The sequence below is a fragment of the Syngnathus typhle genome, linkage group LG13 (assembly GCF_033458585.1).
Source record: "Syngnathus typhle isolate RoL2023-S1 ecotype Sweden linkage group LG13, RoL_Styp_1.0, whole genome shotgun sequence".
NCBI lineage: Eukaryota > Metazoa > Chordata > Actinopteri > Syngnathiformes > Syngnathidae > Syngnathus > Syngnathus typhle.
The window spans coordinates 3,566,334-3,584,821 of NC_083750.1; the positions used below are offsets into that span (position 1 = coordinate 3,566,334).

Below are 18,488 nucleotides of genomic sequence, written 5' to 3' on the forward strand. Positions count from 1 at the left end.
TTTTAACTACAAAAATTCCATGCAAATACACACATAAATCAAATTTCATTGTCACAATTGTCTTTATTTTTCAAATGACAAAATAACCAAATATAAGCCACTCAGGCAGATGTGAACAACTGTAAAAACACATTCTGCCTTTCATTCATATCTGAAGAGTCAGATAACATTGAACAAACTGTTTGAAATACCCTAAATTTACATGAGTTTAAAATTATTTTGCCTCATGAACATTTTAAACAGGAGTAATGCAAAGTTGTCTGTTATTATTAAAATTTAAAACAAGTTAATTTTTCTCTTGTCATTTACAATATCTTTCAGAAAGTAATAGTTTGTGTCACGTCTACAGGTTCATAACATCAACAGTATTAACATGGCCACTTCGTAGCTTGCTTTAGTGATATTTACATTTGACTCAGCCCCGCGTGAAAAATCGCTGTTGTGATGCTAGTTAAGCTTGGAGCGGCTTCACTTTATCAGCACGTCCACTCCCTGTTAGCTTGTCGTATGTTGGCATGTTTAGTCTGGTAGTGTCTGTTTAGGTTGAAATCCTTAATTAAACAAGGCAACCTATACAATCTCTATAGAAATAAGACAAAACCAATTGCCTTGATTTTCAGTGAAGAAGCATTGTAATTCCCATCTCTCTTGAAAGCGACGACCCTAGATGTCAACTTTCCTCGGGGTTTTTTCTTGTTGCAGTCGGCAAGGCAGAAATGAGCGGAGAGGGATTCGCGGCACGGATGCAGACCGATATTATTAAAGTTGTGCTGCCACCTTTTGGTAAAAGGAGCAATTATAGTTTTGAGTTTCATTATTTTTTAAATTCAGTTTAACAGTGCAGGCGGGCCTTAAATAATTCATTATGAGACCGAAGGTGCGGGCCGTGCGAAATCTGACCGGAGGCCGGATTTGGCCCGCGGGCTGGAATTCAAAATGGCGGGGGCGGGAACATCAGCAAGAGTCGCATACATACGTAAGCACGCACGCACGCACATACGTCAGCACCGTGTACTGTGCGTGCGCGCTCGTGAATTAGTGGCCACATGCTCGCGCACTTCAGTGGTGAGAGAGACCGAGAGAGAGAGAGAGCGAGCAAGCGAGAGAGAGAGAAGAGGGAGTGAGTAGCAGAGACTCATTAGTCAGTAGTGACCAGTTCCCATACACAGATCCCCTTCCTCTTTAGCTAAAATGTCCAAGTTGGACCAGGTCCTCGTTCTCGAGCCCCCTTCCGACCTCAGATTTAAAGGTAAGGTACCCCGCAGATTGCCTGTTGCGCGCCAAGCGTTCCAGTTTCTCGTGACTGTGTGTTGCCGGGGCTTCAAATGTATTTTTACACTCACTTCAGCGGCTTGTCGCAGGCTGCGAGCAAGCCAACGTTCAGCGCCATTTTAAGTTAGCCGCGGATCGGACGGGCCGCTGCTACCTCCTCGCGCTCCGGTGACGCGGGCGAGCCGGGCCTGGAGGCCACGCTGGCGGCCAAAGCTGGGGGAAATATGCAGGGGCAGGCTTACGTCGCTGGAAGTGAACGTGTACGCAATGTTAGCATCGCCAAACACATTTAATTGAAGTCTGAATGATCCTGTCAATGAAATGACTCAATTTGTGCGGGAGGAATTCTACACGTTTATGGCAAGCTAGTTCAATGACTGTCAGTTGGAAAAACAAACTTGGCTAATGATCGAGATGCAGCTCACTTTGGTGAAATAGTGCAAGGCTTTAGGGTTGTGTACATTGGGTGCAAGGTGTTAGCTTTACCTGGCTAGCCTTCTGTGATGTGCCATTTAATCGTTGGCTATAGGCAGCTCAAGTGTTAGCATGTCTCAAACGTCCCCCTTTTAAACTTTATCAACAAACCATCTCCCCTATGCTCATTTTGAAATATTTGTTGATTTCAAACTGCTGCTTTTTATATAGATGGATGTGTACTAGGGATGCTCTTTTCTGGGAATAAATTCATTGCATAGAATTCTATACAATTAATTTATTCAAGAGTTCTAAATAACTGAGATTTTTGTGTAAAAAAAAAAAAAAGTAGGCTTTTGGGGAAGCTTTTTTTTCTATCGCTTAAAGAAAATAAAATATCCCTTGCCTAAATAACTCTAATTTTACTGATTAAGTGTGTTGGGCAGGATGGCTGAATGCGATGCGTGATTGACAACAAACAAGAAGAAAGGTGTGATTTCAAGTTTTATTTCGAGGGAGATTTTCTTCAAAAAATGTTGTATCCATGCATAATGCGCACTCCAGATTTTAGGGCAATAAATTAGTTAAATTTTGCGTAAAACACGGTATATGCAAAATCAGACAAAGCCTGACGAATGCACAAGAATGTCTCATCCTTATACTGGACAAAACAATCTAATAGAATGTAAAGTTTTTTTTTTTTTTTTTAGTGTGTTCTTGTGCATTGCCATTGTTTTGGAAAGGCACTTAAGTGACTCAAGCTACCCCCTCCCAATGTTTGGTGTCCTTGAATTAAACCATAAATTAATACTTAATGCCATTAGGCATCCATTTTCTCCAGTCAGACTAAATAAACAAACCAAATAGACGTAATGAATCCAAATATCAGATGTTGCCATTGAACCCATTGGATTTATTGAGGCGAAAACAGGGTACTTACTTTCGAACATTTCAATGTACCATTGAATAGCGGACTTTTTTATAATGTTAAAGGAACATGTCTGCCCTCATCTGGGATTCCTCTAGTTGGATAGAAAGGGCCAGACCTCTTTCGTGTTCTTTTTTTTCTCAGCTATTTTTAGACCACAACCAGGCCCGTGGGACCCAAACTTGGCTGGCATGCAACAAGATGAGCCAAGGTGTCAGCCCGGGCTTAGGTAATAGATGGAGCCAGTGTGGGTGGCCCGCGTGTGTATTTCTGTTGGAGTCATTTCCATGTTGCCTTGAATTATGCTCATCGTGCATTTTTTTATTTTAATGGACTGCTTTGTATTATTCCTTTTCCATGGTACGCTACCTGCTGTTGACCCATGACTCAGTGTGGCTGTCACTAACATTTTTGTTTTATTTATTTATTTTTAAATATTCGATCAGGCCCAGACAATCACAACCTTTTAATCCATAAAGGATGGAGTGTCAGTCAAGGAAGACGCAGGTTGCTACAGAGAGAGAAAATAGGCCAGAATAAAGACAAAAAATAGGGATACGGTATATTGAAAGCAGGGCTGTGGACTCGGGGACTCGGTCGGACTCGGTCATTTTTGCCGGACTTGGACTCAGTGCTGATTTTGACCGAGTCCACCGAGTCCGACAATTAAAAAAAAAAAGAGGCAAGACTCAGCCAGAGAGTGTCAGGTTACAGTCAGCGCGGTAGGAGTTGGAAGAAGCAGTAAAAACTCCACCAAACTCGTCGTAATGACCCGTGATATATGTTATATCCTTACTATTTTCCAGGTTCTTAGATAGCAAGAATAGGTCGGACAACGACGTGAATGATAACTGCTTTATTCCTTACTCACAGTGCGTTCACAGGGCGTCCCACAACAACACAGAATGCCCATCCCACTTTCGGGGGTTTTCTACTACGGAATTTGAGTTAGCCCAAAATACACAACATCTCTTCCCCTCTTACAATGAACGCATGAACAACATAGTCTTATGCACCTATAACTTGACATCTTCAAGATCTATCAATAACTACCATTAAACAATTATCATATGGTCCAGACAATTATGACAATAATATTCCCATGAAACCTTAACTTTGGGTAAGGGTGGACTACCTCGAATTATACCGAATTATAGCGAAAAACCGATGTCGTACGGCGTCAGCACTATGTTGTTTTCAATAAAAACATGAAGAACTCACGTTTGCGTCAGTCAATTTTAATTTTTATAAAGGATTATTCTCAGTTGATGTCTTTAAATTCATCCGCGTTCTGCCATTGAAGCGGGGTGCATTCAAAGACCAGTCGTACAGACGGAAACGTTTTGTGATCAAATCTTTCATAACGAGAATATGAGTGAATTGATTTGAATGAATAATTGAGAAGAAATTTCAGTTCTGAAGGCTCCTTTTGTCCCAAGCAAAGTGACAGATGGTCGGAAGGGGGCATAAAAATTGTAAAATCAATTCACTCAAATCATATTCGTTATGAAAGATTTGATCACAAAACGTGCGTGGCTTTTTCTTAAATGAACACGTTTGACATTGCTATTGTGTCAGCTTTTAATTATATTGCGCTGTCATGTTAAAGCAAATTAATAAATGCAACAATATTAATTTGCTTTGAAAATACCTGAGTAATAAAATAAAATGGATGGATGGATGAATGATGATCACATGTAAGTATAAAGTCTCCTTTGTAATATATACTCCTTGTAGCCTGTACCCAAAAAGAGGAGTTTCTTTGCATCGAGGTTTATGTAAAGAGCTCACGTAATTATATTGTTGCGTTTTGGTGAAGTGAATGAGTGTTCCGTCTGTACGACTGGTCTTTGAATGCACCCCGCTTCAATGGCAGAACGCGGATGGCATCAAATGAGAATAATCCTTTAGAAAAATTAAAATTGACTGACGTATCTGAGTATCTGTTTATTGTATTCGTTTATATGTTTAATAAAGACAAAGCCATCACAAAACTGTTGTAATTATTTAGATTTTGATCTAAATTAGCCTTGAATAAAGACTAAGCAGTCACATGAATTAACAGAAAAAATGGACAGCCGGACTCGGTGCAAAAATCCGACCGAGTCCGCAGCCCTGATTGAAAGGCAGGGCTCAGTCCCATTCATTTAAATGTAACTGAATGGCCCATATGTAAATTGGTAGGATATATTTTTACTACAAGCGTCGTCATTATTGGATCCACAGGTAGATATGAAATTATAATTATGGTTAAGTATTGTTGTAAAACATAATAAAGGTGTACTGTATGTACTGTATTTCTGTTGCTTGCCAGCACTTGGAGGAAAGATGGGAAATTGTTATTTACAGGCAGCATAGGAGGGGACATTGAAAAAGTTTCTTTCTAAGCTAACAGTCAAGCACAAGACATCTTAAAGCATCATGCTCTAAAAATTTTAAATGGAACAAATATGTAATGTGTGGAAATGAGTCAACCATTAAAAAACGTCTTGGCCTTTTTTGTGCTAATCGGTTTAGACGTTTTTTTTGTTTTGTTAAACTATTGGTAGCCATCTTTCGTGTGTGCGTAATCGGGAGCGGGTGATTCGTATCACAGGCAATGATCACCACGCATCCACAAGTTTCTCGGATTATTTTGGCGCACACATTGTCCTCAACAGACTGTCATTGACAAAGTCGAACAGGTTTGCAAAAATGTCCTGGTGACGTACCTGAGTCCACGCGTGTGGAACAACACTGCCGTGCTTGTGTTCTGCAAGCAGGTCATGCCTGCCGTCTTATCTTTCTCAGCAGCGGGTGTGAATGTAGCCTTTTGTCAACACTGGCCAAGCTTAATGCACAGCCTTTAATACCGCACGACCTGCCATGCACAAACACAAAATTCACATTTTCCTAGCCTGAGCTTCAACAATGCTATTAGCATCAGCTATGCTACAAGACATTAGTAGCAGCTATACTACAAGACATTACCTTGAGTATCAGCAACGCTAGCACACGTTAATAATCAGCTGTGCTATTTATTGGACGTTAGACTTTTCATTCTTTAGGAGCAAAGCACGTAAATTAAGATTAACTATAAAAGTGTGGTGGCTGTATGGCTCCATATCCATGCAAGGATCAATACTTTGTCTTTGTCATCTTATGACTGAGCTCGCTTCCCATTAGAGTTCAAACTCTGTCAACTGCATTTAGCGTTAATGAGTTATGACATGGTGAAAAACAGCTAGACAAAAATAGTGATGGGTCGGGCTCAATCAACTAAACTTAATCAGCACAATTCTCTTTGGAGTCGGCAAAGAGAGCCGTCTCATGATGCTTCTGCTTTCCAACTTGAAATGTTGTTTCATCAAAAATGCTTTGTGGGATTATGATATTGGCTAATTAAATGTATGAACAACACTTGGGGGCCGGGTTGGGCATCACAAGTTATTTATTAAGCGGATTTGTTTTGAATTTATTCCCGGGATTTCGTAGTATGGTGGTTCCCAAACTGATTTTTTGTCTTGTGTACATAGATTCCTGTTGTCATACCGCAGGGACCATCTCACTCATCTGTGGAAGTTTTGTCAAAAAGAACAAAAGATTATTAAATGAAATGCATTTTTGTCTTCCTAATTGGAGTATTTAATTCTCAGACATTGTCTTCATTTGAACTCTTTTCTCATTTTAACATAATGATAAATAGTTGCCTTGAAAATAAATACCGTAATTTTCAAACCATACGTCGCGTTTTGTTTTTCATAGTTTGGGTAGGGGGGGCGACTTATACCGAGGAGCGACTTATATGTGAATTTTTTTTTAAAAATTTCCAAAAAAAGTGAAACCGCAATGTAGCAAGGGATTACTGTAATTTAAATTTCAAATGACGTCAGCGGCGCGGCGGTTGTTTACATAAAGGACAAAGATTCGATCACGGGATGACGAAGGGCCCCACGTACTACCGGCATCATTAGCGGCTTTGTTTGTAAGCGACACGGAGGATGAAGAGTTTGAAGGATTTAATGATTTGGAGTGACACAAGGTTTGAAAAACTATTATGGCTTTTACGCACGCCTGGTCCTACTCTACAGAGCTCTCTTTCACTTCCGTGGATGGAAGTCGGGGGCCGGGGCTCGGCTGGATGGCTGTCCGAGGACGGTGGATGGGGCTCGGACATGGCTTTTACGCACCCCCGGTCCTACTCTACGGAGCTCTCTTTCACCTCCGTGGATAGAAGACTGGGGCTGGTGCTCAGCTGGGTGGCTGTCCGGGGATGGTGGATGGGGCTCGGACATGGCTTTTACGCACGCCCGGTCCTATTCTATGGATTTCTCGTCCACCTCCGTGGCTGGAAGTGCCACCTCCGGGGATGGAAGTCAACGCCAGTGCTTGGGGCCGTGTTGCGGTGAACTATTGATGTTATCGTTATTTAATATATTTTATTACGTTTAGCAACTTGTATATGGTTTTATTGTTGCAGTTCAGTAGTTGTTGGCTCGTTGAACTCCTGTTTTGTTAAATAAAGAGCCGTTTACCAAACCCACGTCTTTCCTTGTACTTTGTTATTGCTACAATATAGTTACCGTTTTTTTCTATGTATAATGCGCCCCCATGTATAATACGCACCCTAAAAATGGCATGTTGATGCTGGAAAAAAGCCTGTACCCATGTATAATACGCACCCAAATTTTGACTCCTACTTAAGTCCGTAAATGTAAAATTACTTCAGAAAAAAGATCATCTTTGGGAACAACCGGATGTTATTCTGCCAGTCAGTATCACTGCGCATGCGCTAGCAAACTCGATAGCGAAGAAATGTTTCGGATTTGTGTAGGGTACATTGTGACAGCAAATGAGCAGGTGATCGAGCAAGCGTCTGATACAAGAGCATTGTGTTCGTATGGAGCGTGTTTGAAGTGAACAGCAGAGAAGAAAGCGCATCTGTAATGGCGGCCTCCGTATCATAGCCCAATTAAAAAAATAATTATACATGGATATTTTTTTGTACCCATGTATAATGCGCACCCCAGATTTTAAGACAATAAATTACCATATTTTCCGCCCTATTAGGCGCACCGGGATATAAGGCGCACCTTCAATGAACGGCCCATTTTAAAACTTTGTCCATTTATAAGGCGCACTGGCCTATAAGGCGCATAAAATAGAAGCTTTACTGCAACAAACTGAGGTTGACTAGGGTTGCGGTATGCACCCACTAGCCAATGACCAACGAGCCCTCTGTAAACAATCGCGTTTCTCAAACGATCTCCTATAAAATGATTGGAACTGACTAAAGTTCGATCTAACGCATTGGTACTACTTGCCTATGTTTCCCTTCCATATCGATCCGTAGATTTACTCGAAACATTAACAGAGCAGCCTATTTTGACATGAAATAGCCTCGCGCGTATAGCAGCTATCGTTATAGCATAAGCCATCCGCAATTTCCTATGAGCCTCAGCTCGCAATCTCCCATGAGCCTCAGCAAAGTGTAAACAATCGCGTTTCTCAAACGAGCTCCTATAAAATGATCAGAACTGACTAAAGTTTGATCTAACGCATTGGTACTACTTACCTATGTTTCCCTTCCATATCGATCCGTAGATTTACTCGAAACATGAACAGAGCAGCCTATTTTGACATGAAATAGCCTCGCGCGTATAGCAGCTATCGTTATAGCATTAGCCATCCGCAAAAACCCATGACCCTCAGCTCGCAATCTCCCATGAACCTCAGCAAAGTGTAAACAATCGCGTTTCTCAAACGAGCTCCTATAAAATGATCAGAACTGACTAAAGTTCGATCTAACGCACTGGTACTACTTGCCTATGTTTCCCTTCCATATCGATCCGTAGATTTACTCGAAATATTAACGGAGCAGCCTATTTTGAAATGAAATTGCCTCGCGGGTACAACAGCTATTCGGTGACGCCCCCTGACTACAGTTACCGTAATGTTGGGAAGCGATACGACCTTGTAATTTACTAGTCGTACTAAAACGTACTAAAACATTTTAGCAGAGCACTGTGTACAACCAGTATGGATCAACAAATTCATCACTTGATCCATATATAAGGCGCACTGGACTATAAGGCGCACTGTTGACTTTTGATAAGAATTTAGGTTTTTAGGTGCGCCTTATAGGGCGGAAAATACGGTAGTTAAATTTTGCGCATTATACATGGAAAAAAAACGGTACTTCATTGTCATAGAAAACATCTATTGATGTACAGCGTTACAATGATTTGGCAGAATATGCTGATGACACATAAACACCTATGTGGAAAAAGTTGCTAGAAGAAAGTGCATCTGTAATGGCGGCCTTCATATGATATCCGGATTAAAAAAAAAAAAAAGTGTACCCATGTATAATGCGCACCCCAGATTTTAGGACAATAAATTAGTTAAATTTTGCGCATTATACATGGGAAAAAACGGTATACACTAGATCCGTGGAATAACGACGAGGCTGACGTCAGGGCTCACGCGCGGCGTTGTTGACAAAGGACGAGGAATTTGATCGATGGATTTAATGATTTGGAGTGACACAGATGGTTTGATAATATTATTGCTTATATAATAGTTTTTTGATATATAATTTATATATTGTTATATGGGCCTGTAGAATATTTTGAAGTGCAAGCGCCGCACACCCATTGTTGACATAAAGCAGTGCTTCTCAATTATTTTCTGTTACGCCCCCCCCTAGCAAGAAGAAATCTATTCGCGCCCCCCCTCCCCACCGTGACTATCCTAACTTGTCTTGTAAGTCGTAAAATGTTGCACTGTCGCAAACGTGACAGAAGTAACAATGAGAGCGCCACTGCCCCCTGCTGTAGTAAACGCGCAATTACACTTTATTCTAGTACTGCCAAAAAAAAAGCCTGTTCCCCAGGGTCACACGCCCCCCCCCAGGAATAGCACCGCGCTCCCCAAGGGGGGCGCGCCCCACTATTTGAGAAGCACTGACATAAAGGATGATGGATGGATTTAATGAATTGGAGTGACGCAGATGGTTTTATAAACGTGTTGTTTATGTAATAGTTATCTGAATAATTCTGAATGTTACGTCAGGCCCGTTCTCAGCTCTTTGTTAGTGTTTAAGTCACGTTAGCTTACCTATCGTTTAGCCTGTTGTTGCTCGTTCATGTCTGTTCTTGGTGTTGGATTTTGTCAATTAAATTTCCCCCAAAATGCGATTTATACTCTGGAGCGACTTGTATGGTTTTTTTCACGTTATTGTGGATTTTATGGCTAATGCGACCTATATTCCGGATCAGCTGGGACCTAATGTGTACACGCCAAAGGTATTCTCAAATCATTCAGGTGGTCCCCATCCAGGCTGCCTTTAATCCAGCTCAGTTTATTGAAATAATGTAAAGGCTTTTATTGTCGTTCTCTTGTCTGCGGGGAGTCTTGTCCAGTCATTCTGCAATGCCACCGCAAATCTAACAAGCTTTAATTCAATTTGGCCTTGCAACTATGGACATCTGCCTAAATGAGTTGTGCGATTGTTCAAATGACCTTTTGTTATTTTTCCAACTTTTTGCCATCTTTTTTCTTATTTTTCCTAGAGTATGAAGAGCGCATTTGGGAACTTCCGCTCTTTGGTTATTACCGTTTTTTTCCGTGTATAGTGCGCAATATTTTACTAATTTATTGTCCTAAAATCTGGGGTGCGTATTATACATGGGTACAAAGAAAAAAAAAAAAATTTTTTTTTTTAATTTTTTTTTTTTTTTTTTTTAAATAAAGTCATGGTACAACAAAACCAACAACAGGACTGACCGACAAAGTCGTGGAACAAAAAGACAGGGTGACATTACCAAAGACAGGAACAGAATGACAGTAACACATGCAATGATCCAACGGTGAGCGAGGGGCAGACAGGACTTAAATACAAAACACGTTACATCGATTGAGGTGACACAGGAAGAGCGGGGTGACACGAACAGAAACTATGGCAACCTAGACACATAGCAAAACTGGGGACGAGACATGACAAATCTCCCCCGAAATAAAACTCACCTTTCTTCTTGTTTGTTGTCAATCGCGCATCGCATTCAGCCATCCTGCCCAACACACTTAGTAAAATTCATAATTGACGACACATCGTTTGATGCGATGGTGCAATCCTCGATGGTGTGTTATTGTCAAATATTGTTTGTTTTTTAATCTCCATCGCGGACCGGACGTCATACGGAGGCCGCCATTACAGATGCGCAGAACGGTTGCGCAAGACACGTCAGCTATATAAAGAGCGAGAGTTCAGTTCTCCACCTATTAGTTTCAATTCACAGTTTAATTAGCAGTTTCAATCAGCAAATAACAAAATGCGTATTACAGGTAATATTTTATTTCACAACACTTTGCCTTGTTCCTTTCGTCTCTGCTGTTCATTTCAAACACGCTCCATACGACCGCAATGCTCTTGTATCAGACGCTCGCTCGATCACCTGCTAGTTTGCCGTCTGCCACAATGTACCCTACACAAATCCGAAACATTTGTTGCGGCTCCGAGTCACGACGAGGGGCAAGTTTTGGTTTCCAAGGGTGTTTTTATTCCTCTTCAACGTCTCTCCCATACAGAGCCGCCGTGTGCGCACGGAGCGCGGTGGTGCGTTTAGGGGCAGTCGGAGAAATCAACGCCAACAAAAAAAATGACATCCAGCCTAGTTAAGACCATACCAAAGACTTTAAAAATGGGACCCATTGCCTCCCTGCGTGTGTGACGATCTTTGGGACTTAAAAAAAAAAAAAAAAAAAAAAAATTTAAAAAAAATTAAAAAAAATTCATAAAAATTGGGTGCGTATTATACATGGGTACAAGCTTTTTTCCAGCATCAGCATGCCATTGTTAGGGGTGCGTACTATACATGGGGGCGCACTATACATGGAAAAAAACGGTAATTTATGGCTGTTCATCATCACTGATCATCTTAGAATCAATTATCCTATCACTTATTCCATCAAATACACTGCTCAAAAAAATTAAAGGAACAGTTTTTTAGCAGGGTATGGCATGAATTCAATTACACTTTTCTGATAAGGTTTTGGTCAGGTACGTGGCAGAAGGGGTTGTTAATCCGTTTCAGCTGCATTGGTGTTGATGGAATTAACAACAGGTGCACTAGAGGGGCAACAACGAGATGGTCCCCAAAACAGGACTGGTTTTGCAGGTGGAGGCCATTTCAAGTGCCTCCCTCTTGACCTTTTATAACTGTTTTTCCATAAGTGTTGGCTTTAGCAAGAGTCATCATTACGACTGGGAGCATGAGGCAATTTCTTAACCCCCCTGAAGTAGCGCAGATTGTCCAACTCCTCCACGATGGTACATCCATGCGTGCTGTTGCAAGAAGATTTGATGTGTCTCCCAGTACAATCTCCAGAGCATGGAGGAGATTCCAGGAGAACAGGCAGTTACTCTAGGAGAGCTGGACAGCGCCGTAGACGGTCCTCATTCCATCAGCAGGACCGATATCTGCTTCTTTGTGCAAGGAGGAACAGGTTGAGCACTGCCCGAGCCCTACAGAATGACCTCCAGCAGGCTACTGGTGTGAATGTCTCTGCCCAAACAGTCAGAAACAGACTTCACGAGGGTGGCCTCAGTGCACGACGTCCTGTCGTGTGCCCTGTGCTCATTGCTCAGCACCATGGAGCTCGATTGGCATTTGCCATAGAACAGCAGATTTGGCAAGTCCGCCACTGGCGCCCTGTGCTTTTCACAGATGAGAGCAGGTTTACCATGAGCACCTGTGATAGACGTGAAAGGGTCTGGAGAAGCCAAGGAGAGCGCTATGCTTCCTGCAACATCATTCAGAATGACCTGTTCGGTGGTGGGTCAGTGATGGTCTTGGGGGGGGGCATTTCCATGAAGGGACGAACAGACCTCTACAGGCTAGAGAACGGCAGTCTGACTGCCATTAGGTATCGGGATGAAATCCTTGCACCCATGGTCAGACCCTACGCTGGTGCAGTAGGTCCTGGGTTCCTCCTGATCCACAACAATGTGGCAAGCGTATGCAGACAGTATCTGGAGGATGAAAGAATTGACACAATTGAATAGATAGAACACCTCTGGGACATAATATTTCGGTCCATCAGACGCCGCCAGGTAGCTCCTCAGACTTTACAGGAGCTTGCTGATGCCCTTAGACAGATCTGGGAGGACATCCCACAAGACACCATCCGTCGTCTCATTAGGAGTGTCCCGTGACGTTGTGAAGCATGCATACCAGCCCGTGGGGGCCACACAAGATATTGAAAATAATTTTGAGTTTCAGAAATGGAATTAAGGCAAAATGGATGAGCCTGCCACATCATTTTTTCACTTAGATTTTTGGGGTGTCTATATACTGAGCCCTCTGTAGGCTGAAAACTTTTATTTTCATCGAAAGATGTGGCATCATTTTGTCCCTGAGACATTAAACTGTCCATATCAGTATAGATATCCAACTTTTTTTTTTTCAGATTTCAATCTGAGTGTGTTCCTTTATTTTTTCTGAGCAGTGTACTTGATTACATTTACCTTCTAGTAGTATCTGCGGGCGAGTGGTTGTGTACACGCAGTGCTCAAATTCCTAAGTGAATGTTTTTGCTCTAAGCTGCCTTAACTCCACTTTGCTGCTGTTACATAAAACATAACTTTATTTTTGTCCTTTTTTTTTTCCCCCTTTAACTGACCCCACACCTTGAGCATCTATTTTCTTTTTCTGTATACCTCCATGGAGACCATATCCTGTTAAGTGAGTGCCGCAACAAATGTCCATGTAATAAACATGGACAGGCACCAAAAATGGTTCCATTCAGTGTAAATATTAGTAGTAACACTAACTCCACCGTTTGTCTATTTGTCTTCCACCAGGTCCATTCACAGATGTCGTCACGACCAACCTCAAGCTGAAGAACCCCTCAGACAAAAGAGTGTGTTTCAAAGTCAAGACGACGGCGCCGCGCCGGTATTGTGTACGGCCCAACAGCGGCGTCATCGAAGCGGGAGCCGCCGTCATCATCTCTGGTCAGTGAAGTTTGCACCACCTGCGACAGTTTTTTAATTGAGTTTGAGTTTGAGTTTATTCACGCGATATCCAAGACATACAACATGGAACAACAAACAGTAATTCCGGATGTGTGAAAAGGTCACCCCAAGCAAGCTATTTAAAGCTTTTAATAGGGGGGCTGGTTTCCCATAAGTATCAGATATTGGCCAGATATCCTTACATTTTGGACAACATACAACAATAATAAACACACAACAAGGTACAGCACACAACAACCATACGACAAGCAATAGACAACCTCAGTATTCTGGTTACTCTGGATTTGATGTAAAGTACATTTGCAATTTATAAATTAACAACTAATATATTAACAACAGGACACGGGTGTTCATGCAATTTATAACCAGCACATTAAATATACATTGATAGGAGTTGATTTTTTAGATTTGCCTTGAAGATGGATATGGATTGCAACATTTTTAGTGTTTCATCATTTCATGCCAATTTACTCAAGCAGATTTTGATTTTAATGACACTTTTAAGGATGGCACAAAACTAAATCTTAAATAAAAACTAAATCATAATATGTCCCCTTTAATATAATCTTCCCCAATGGACAAGTTCACTCTAATTCAGGGACGAGAATTTTCCGCGGATCCACGGATTTCCGTGTTTTTTTCCGTGGAAAGTATGTTCGTGAATCGTGTAAATCCGTTGAGAAAATATATTTTTTTATATATATGGGGGGGAGTGGCCGGCTAGCAGGCCAGGCAACGTTGGCCTCGGCGACCCTCGCGGGCATTCCCCCGCCCGCCACGACAGCGTATACCCCCCTACTACTTTTCCGTACTTTTTCACATTTGCCATTCTCATCCCTGCTAATTGTGTTATCTTTCCCTTTTCAGTTATGCTACAGCCCTTTGACTATGACCCCAATGAGAAGAGCAAACACAAATTCATGGTGCAGACAATCTTCGCCCCACCCAATGTCTCTGACATGGACTCTTTGGTGAGGAGCAAGCATGTGTGACGATTGAACTGTGCCCTTATTTTACCACTAGAGGGCAGCAAATCACTAATCTGTTACCAGGACCCTCTGTATCAGGGGTCACTAGGTCGCCCGTGAGTACCACACGAGTCGCCCGCCGGACTGTTCTAAAATTAGCTCAAATAGCGGCAGTTGTCAGTGAGCTGCATCTATTTATTTTACAGTCAAACCTCGCTTTTCGAACGTCCTGGTTCTCAAACAAATCGGAATTCTCGCGAGATGAGCCGGGAGGACCCGAGAAAACCCGACCGCGCGGCCCGGATGCCGACTGACTCCGGTGTTATTGTATTTTCGTTACTTTGAGGATTGTATAAACCCCTAATCATGCCTCCAAAGAAAGCAGGTGGGAGCAGAAAAGCCATCCTAAAACACAGACGCTCTTAAAGCAATGCGACAGTTAGCGCCCGGGCGCACTGCGGTTGCGCGATCGGACCAAATTAAGCTCCCTGCGCACTGAGGTTCACTTAAATTTTGGAAAGTACATCAGGACTCTAAAAATATTTTCTAAATTTTAGCGACGGCTCTGTCACAATAATGCAACCAGCGCGGAGCAGTTGCGCGTTCGGCGGTGCGGTGCGCTGCAGTTGTGCAATCGGACAAAATTAAGCTCCCTGCGCACTTAGGCCCACTTAAATTTTGGAAAGTACATCAGGACTTTAAAAATATTTTCTAAATCTCAGCGACGGCTCTGTCACAATAATGCGACCAGCGCGGTGCTGTTGCGTGATGGCCGACGCTCCACAGTTGCGCGTTCGGCGGTGCGCTGCAGTTGCGCGATTGGACAAATATGTGCAAATGAAAAAAATGCTTAAAAATGGCCGGGTTTTTTTTTGTCTTGCCTTGTCCATTATTTGTAATGGGAAAAATACATTCGGAATTCGACCGATTCGCTTCTCGAACCGCCTTCTGGAACGGATTGTGGTCAAAAACCAAGGTTTGACTGTATTTTTGCTATTCTTGGTAAAATCACACTTACATGTGAACTGGAAATGACAATAATAACACATAGTGAAAGCCAAATTGAGCAAATTGGCAATTTCAGAAGTGTGTTTCAAACTGGTAGACCTTTGCCTTAATCAGTACCCAGGAAGTAGCTCTCGGTTTAAGAAAAGTTGGTGACCCCTGCTCTGGATGTTAGTAGTTAAGCTTGTTCATCGGGGTTCTGGCACAATCGTGTGCTCTCGAGTAAATGTGCCAAAATGTTTTGTGATATTTGGTAGAACTGCAGGGTGACAATAACTAACATCTCCCACTTTGCGCTCTTTTCTCGGCCGCTGCCAGTGGAAAGACGCAAAACCCGATGACCTCATGGATTCCAAGTTAAGATGCGTCTTTGAGCTGCCTTCTGAAAACGATAAGATGGTAAGAAACCGGCGCTGACGCTAATTAATTATGCCCCAAGTCTCATTTTACCAGGGGACCATATGCACATCAACGCAAGGCTAACTCCCAAATCCAAAAATCAATATAGCAAACAAAATGATTTTTTTTCTGAAAGGTTTCTTTTGAAAGAATGAACTCTTCTACGGTATTTGAATTTATTGAATGTGGCTATATTTGATATAAACATAACCTCAACGTCATAGTAGTTGCACAAGCATCCACTCAGGGTTTCCTTCCCTACTTTCAGAATGATGTGGACGTGAGCAAATCTGCCCCGGTGATGAACTCTGCCAAGGCTGAGCCGCCCTCAGCCGCGACAGCAACACCAGCACCCGCCGCCACCAATACGGCCACTGCCTCTGCTTCCTCATTGGATGACAGCGAGATGAAGAAGTTGCTGGAGAAGTGTAAGCGGTTGCAGGCGGAGATGAGCAAAATCGCTGAGGAGAACCGACACTTAAAGGTGAGACACAAGTAGAAGGCAATTGTCATTTCTGCAACACATGGCCAAAGATATCGTTCTGATTTATGTACGATGTATTGCTAAGGCAGTCACGGATCTACTGTATATACCAAAAACTGTGATCCAAAATACTTAATCCTTTCAAACTCATCTTAAATTACGCTTAAAAATAAACAACTGATTCGATTAGGAAAAAATGCACGATGAAAACTGAAATCAGATTTTTTTGTGCCAAAAGAAACCGGCGACATTGTGCTAAGACTTTATAGTCGGAGCACGAGTTGACACTTTATCCTTTCAAACTCATCTTAAGTTACGCTTAAAAATAAACCACCGATTTGATTAGGAAAAAAATGCATGATGAAAGCTGAAATCAGATTTTTTTGTGCCAAAAGAAACCGGCGACATTCCGTTAAGTCTTTACAGTCGGAGCACGAGTTGACATCAGTGCGCTTTGCAGGACGACGGCGCGCGCATGAGGAAGGTGGCACGCTCGGATCACGCAACCTCCAACTCGGCCGCCTCCCTGCCCTCTCTCCTGGTGGTCATCGCGGCCATCTTCATCGGCTTCTTCCTAGGGAAGTTCATCTTGTAGACTCGTGGGTCGGCGGTGGCGGCTCCGCCCCTCTTTCCCTCAAATCAAGTGTTTTGTCTTGACATCGCCATATCACTGCTAGCGTGAGCTTCCAGGCCAACATGCGTGTACGACAAAGGCGCTGCCTTTTCTTTCATGTTTATTTTTAACTTTCACACACGGTTAAATGCGCACACGCGTTGGGAAAGCAAAGACAAAGGGATTGTGTTCTTTTTTTCTCCCCCTTAGAAGGCTTCAGGTCATGTGATGGAAAGTTAACTGTCAGTCCACAAGGAAGTGAATCATAACCACCCCTCTCTCTCGCTCTCTCTCTCGCTCTCGCTCTCTCTCTCGCTGTCTCTCTCGCTGTCTCTCCGTCTCGCTCTCTTGCTTGTAATCGGTGTGGACTCAATTGTTTTAATGAAATTCTTTTTAAACAAAGATGAAGAACTTCCATCACTGGATCACTACTTTCTCTTCTACTTCTTGGAATGTTCGCGTCCAGTTGGGGATCAAGGTGCCTCCTTGTACATTTGTCTATTCTTTACCCACCAATGCAGACTTTATATTATTATTATTATTAATTATTATACAAATCTTCTATTCCCATCTGAGGTAAACATTGACTGAAATGGGTCTCCATACTTAAATTCTGTCCCATTATAATAAACATTGAAAATAAAATGGAGGACAAAAAAAACCCCGATGCTTTCCATATGGAGTCTATTCCTTTGTTTTTAACCATAATTATTTAGCAACAATGTTGCCCCCCTAAAAATTTTCAAAATACGTAATAACATGATACAATAGTTAATGCGGTAACTCGTTAAAAGTCGAAACTGACCAATTCTGGCGTAAAGGGGAAATTTATACGCGAACATCTCACTACGTCATGAGCGATACAATTACTGACCTCAGTGATAAGTTTTAATCCGGTAGATTGGAGGTTGCCAACCACTTTTTTTTATCGACGATCAATTAATTCAGGTCAAGACGCTCGTCCCGGTCACGTAACATGTTTCCCCAGTCGAGCCCGTAAAGCTTCGGAGCAGATACTTAATGGTGAGTTTTATTTTTATGCGTTTTTTATTATAAATGTATTATTTATAGTGTGTTCTGCGATTGGCTGGCAACCAGTTCAGGGTGTCCCCTGCCTACTGCCCGATGACTGCTGGGACAGGCCCCACCACGCCCGCGCCCCCCGTGGGGACAAAGCGGTACAGAAAATGGATATCTATATATTTACATATTTATATAACGGCCGGTCCGTGAAAATATTGTCTGACATGTAACCGGCCCGTGGCGCAAAAAAGGTTGGGAACCGCTGCGGTAGATGGCGATACTAACACCTATTTAGGATTACGTACACATTTTAATTCCAGCAGTATCTATAAAACGCCACTAGATGACAGTATTGTCTCAGATGT

At 42.3% G+C, this 18,488-nt stretch overlaps 1 protein-coding gene across 3 annotated transcripts; it reads left to right on the forward strand.

Annotated features, from left to right (window-relative positions):
* Nucleotides 1-1,041: 1,041 nt before the first annotated feature.
* On the forward strand, nucleotides 1,042-17,776 carry vapal (VAMP (vesicle-associated membrane protein)-associated protein A, like). Of its 3 annotated transcripts, none has more exons than XM_061295625.1 (7): nucleotides 1,416-1,532; nucleotides 2,759-2,843; nucleotides 13,458-13,610; nucleotides 14,499-14,602; nucleotides 15,923-16,003; nucleotides 16,272-16,487; nucleotides 16,948-17,776. In XM_061295625.1, the coding sequence occupies exons 1-7, from the start codon at nucleotides 1,497-1,499 to the stop codon at nucleotides 17,080-17,082; spliced, it is 810 nt and encodes a 269-aa protein (XP_061151609.1). In that variant the 5' UTR covers nucleotides 1,416-1,496; the 3' UTR covers nucleotides 17,083-17,776. The 3 variants fall into 3 exon arrangements, with proteins under 3 accessions (XP_061151610.1, XP_061151609.1, XP_061151608.1); XM_061295624.1 differs by having other exon boundaries at nucleotides 1,482-1,541; XM_061295626.1 differs by lacking the exons at nucleotides 1,416-1,532; nucleotides 2,759-2,843 and adding an exon at nucleotides 1,042-1,249.
* The last annotated feature ends 712 nt before the right edge of the window (nucleotides 17,777-18,488 follow it).

Coding starts and splice junctions, on each gene's coding strand:
- vapal (XM_061295624.1), top strand. CDS start 1,497: ATGCAGGGGCAGGCTTACGTCGCTGGAAGTGAACGTGTACGCAAT. Junction 14,603..15,922: donor TCTCTGACATGGACTCTTTG/GTGAGGAGCAAG, acceptor GGCCGCTGCCAG/TGGAAAGACGCAAAACCCGA. Junction 16,488..16,947: donor AGGAGAACCGACACTTAAAG/GTGAGACACAAG, acceptor TGCGCTTTGCAG/GACGACGGCGCGCGCATGAG.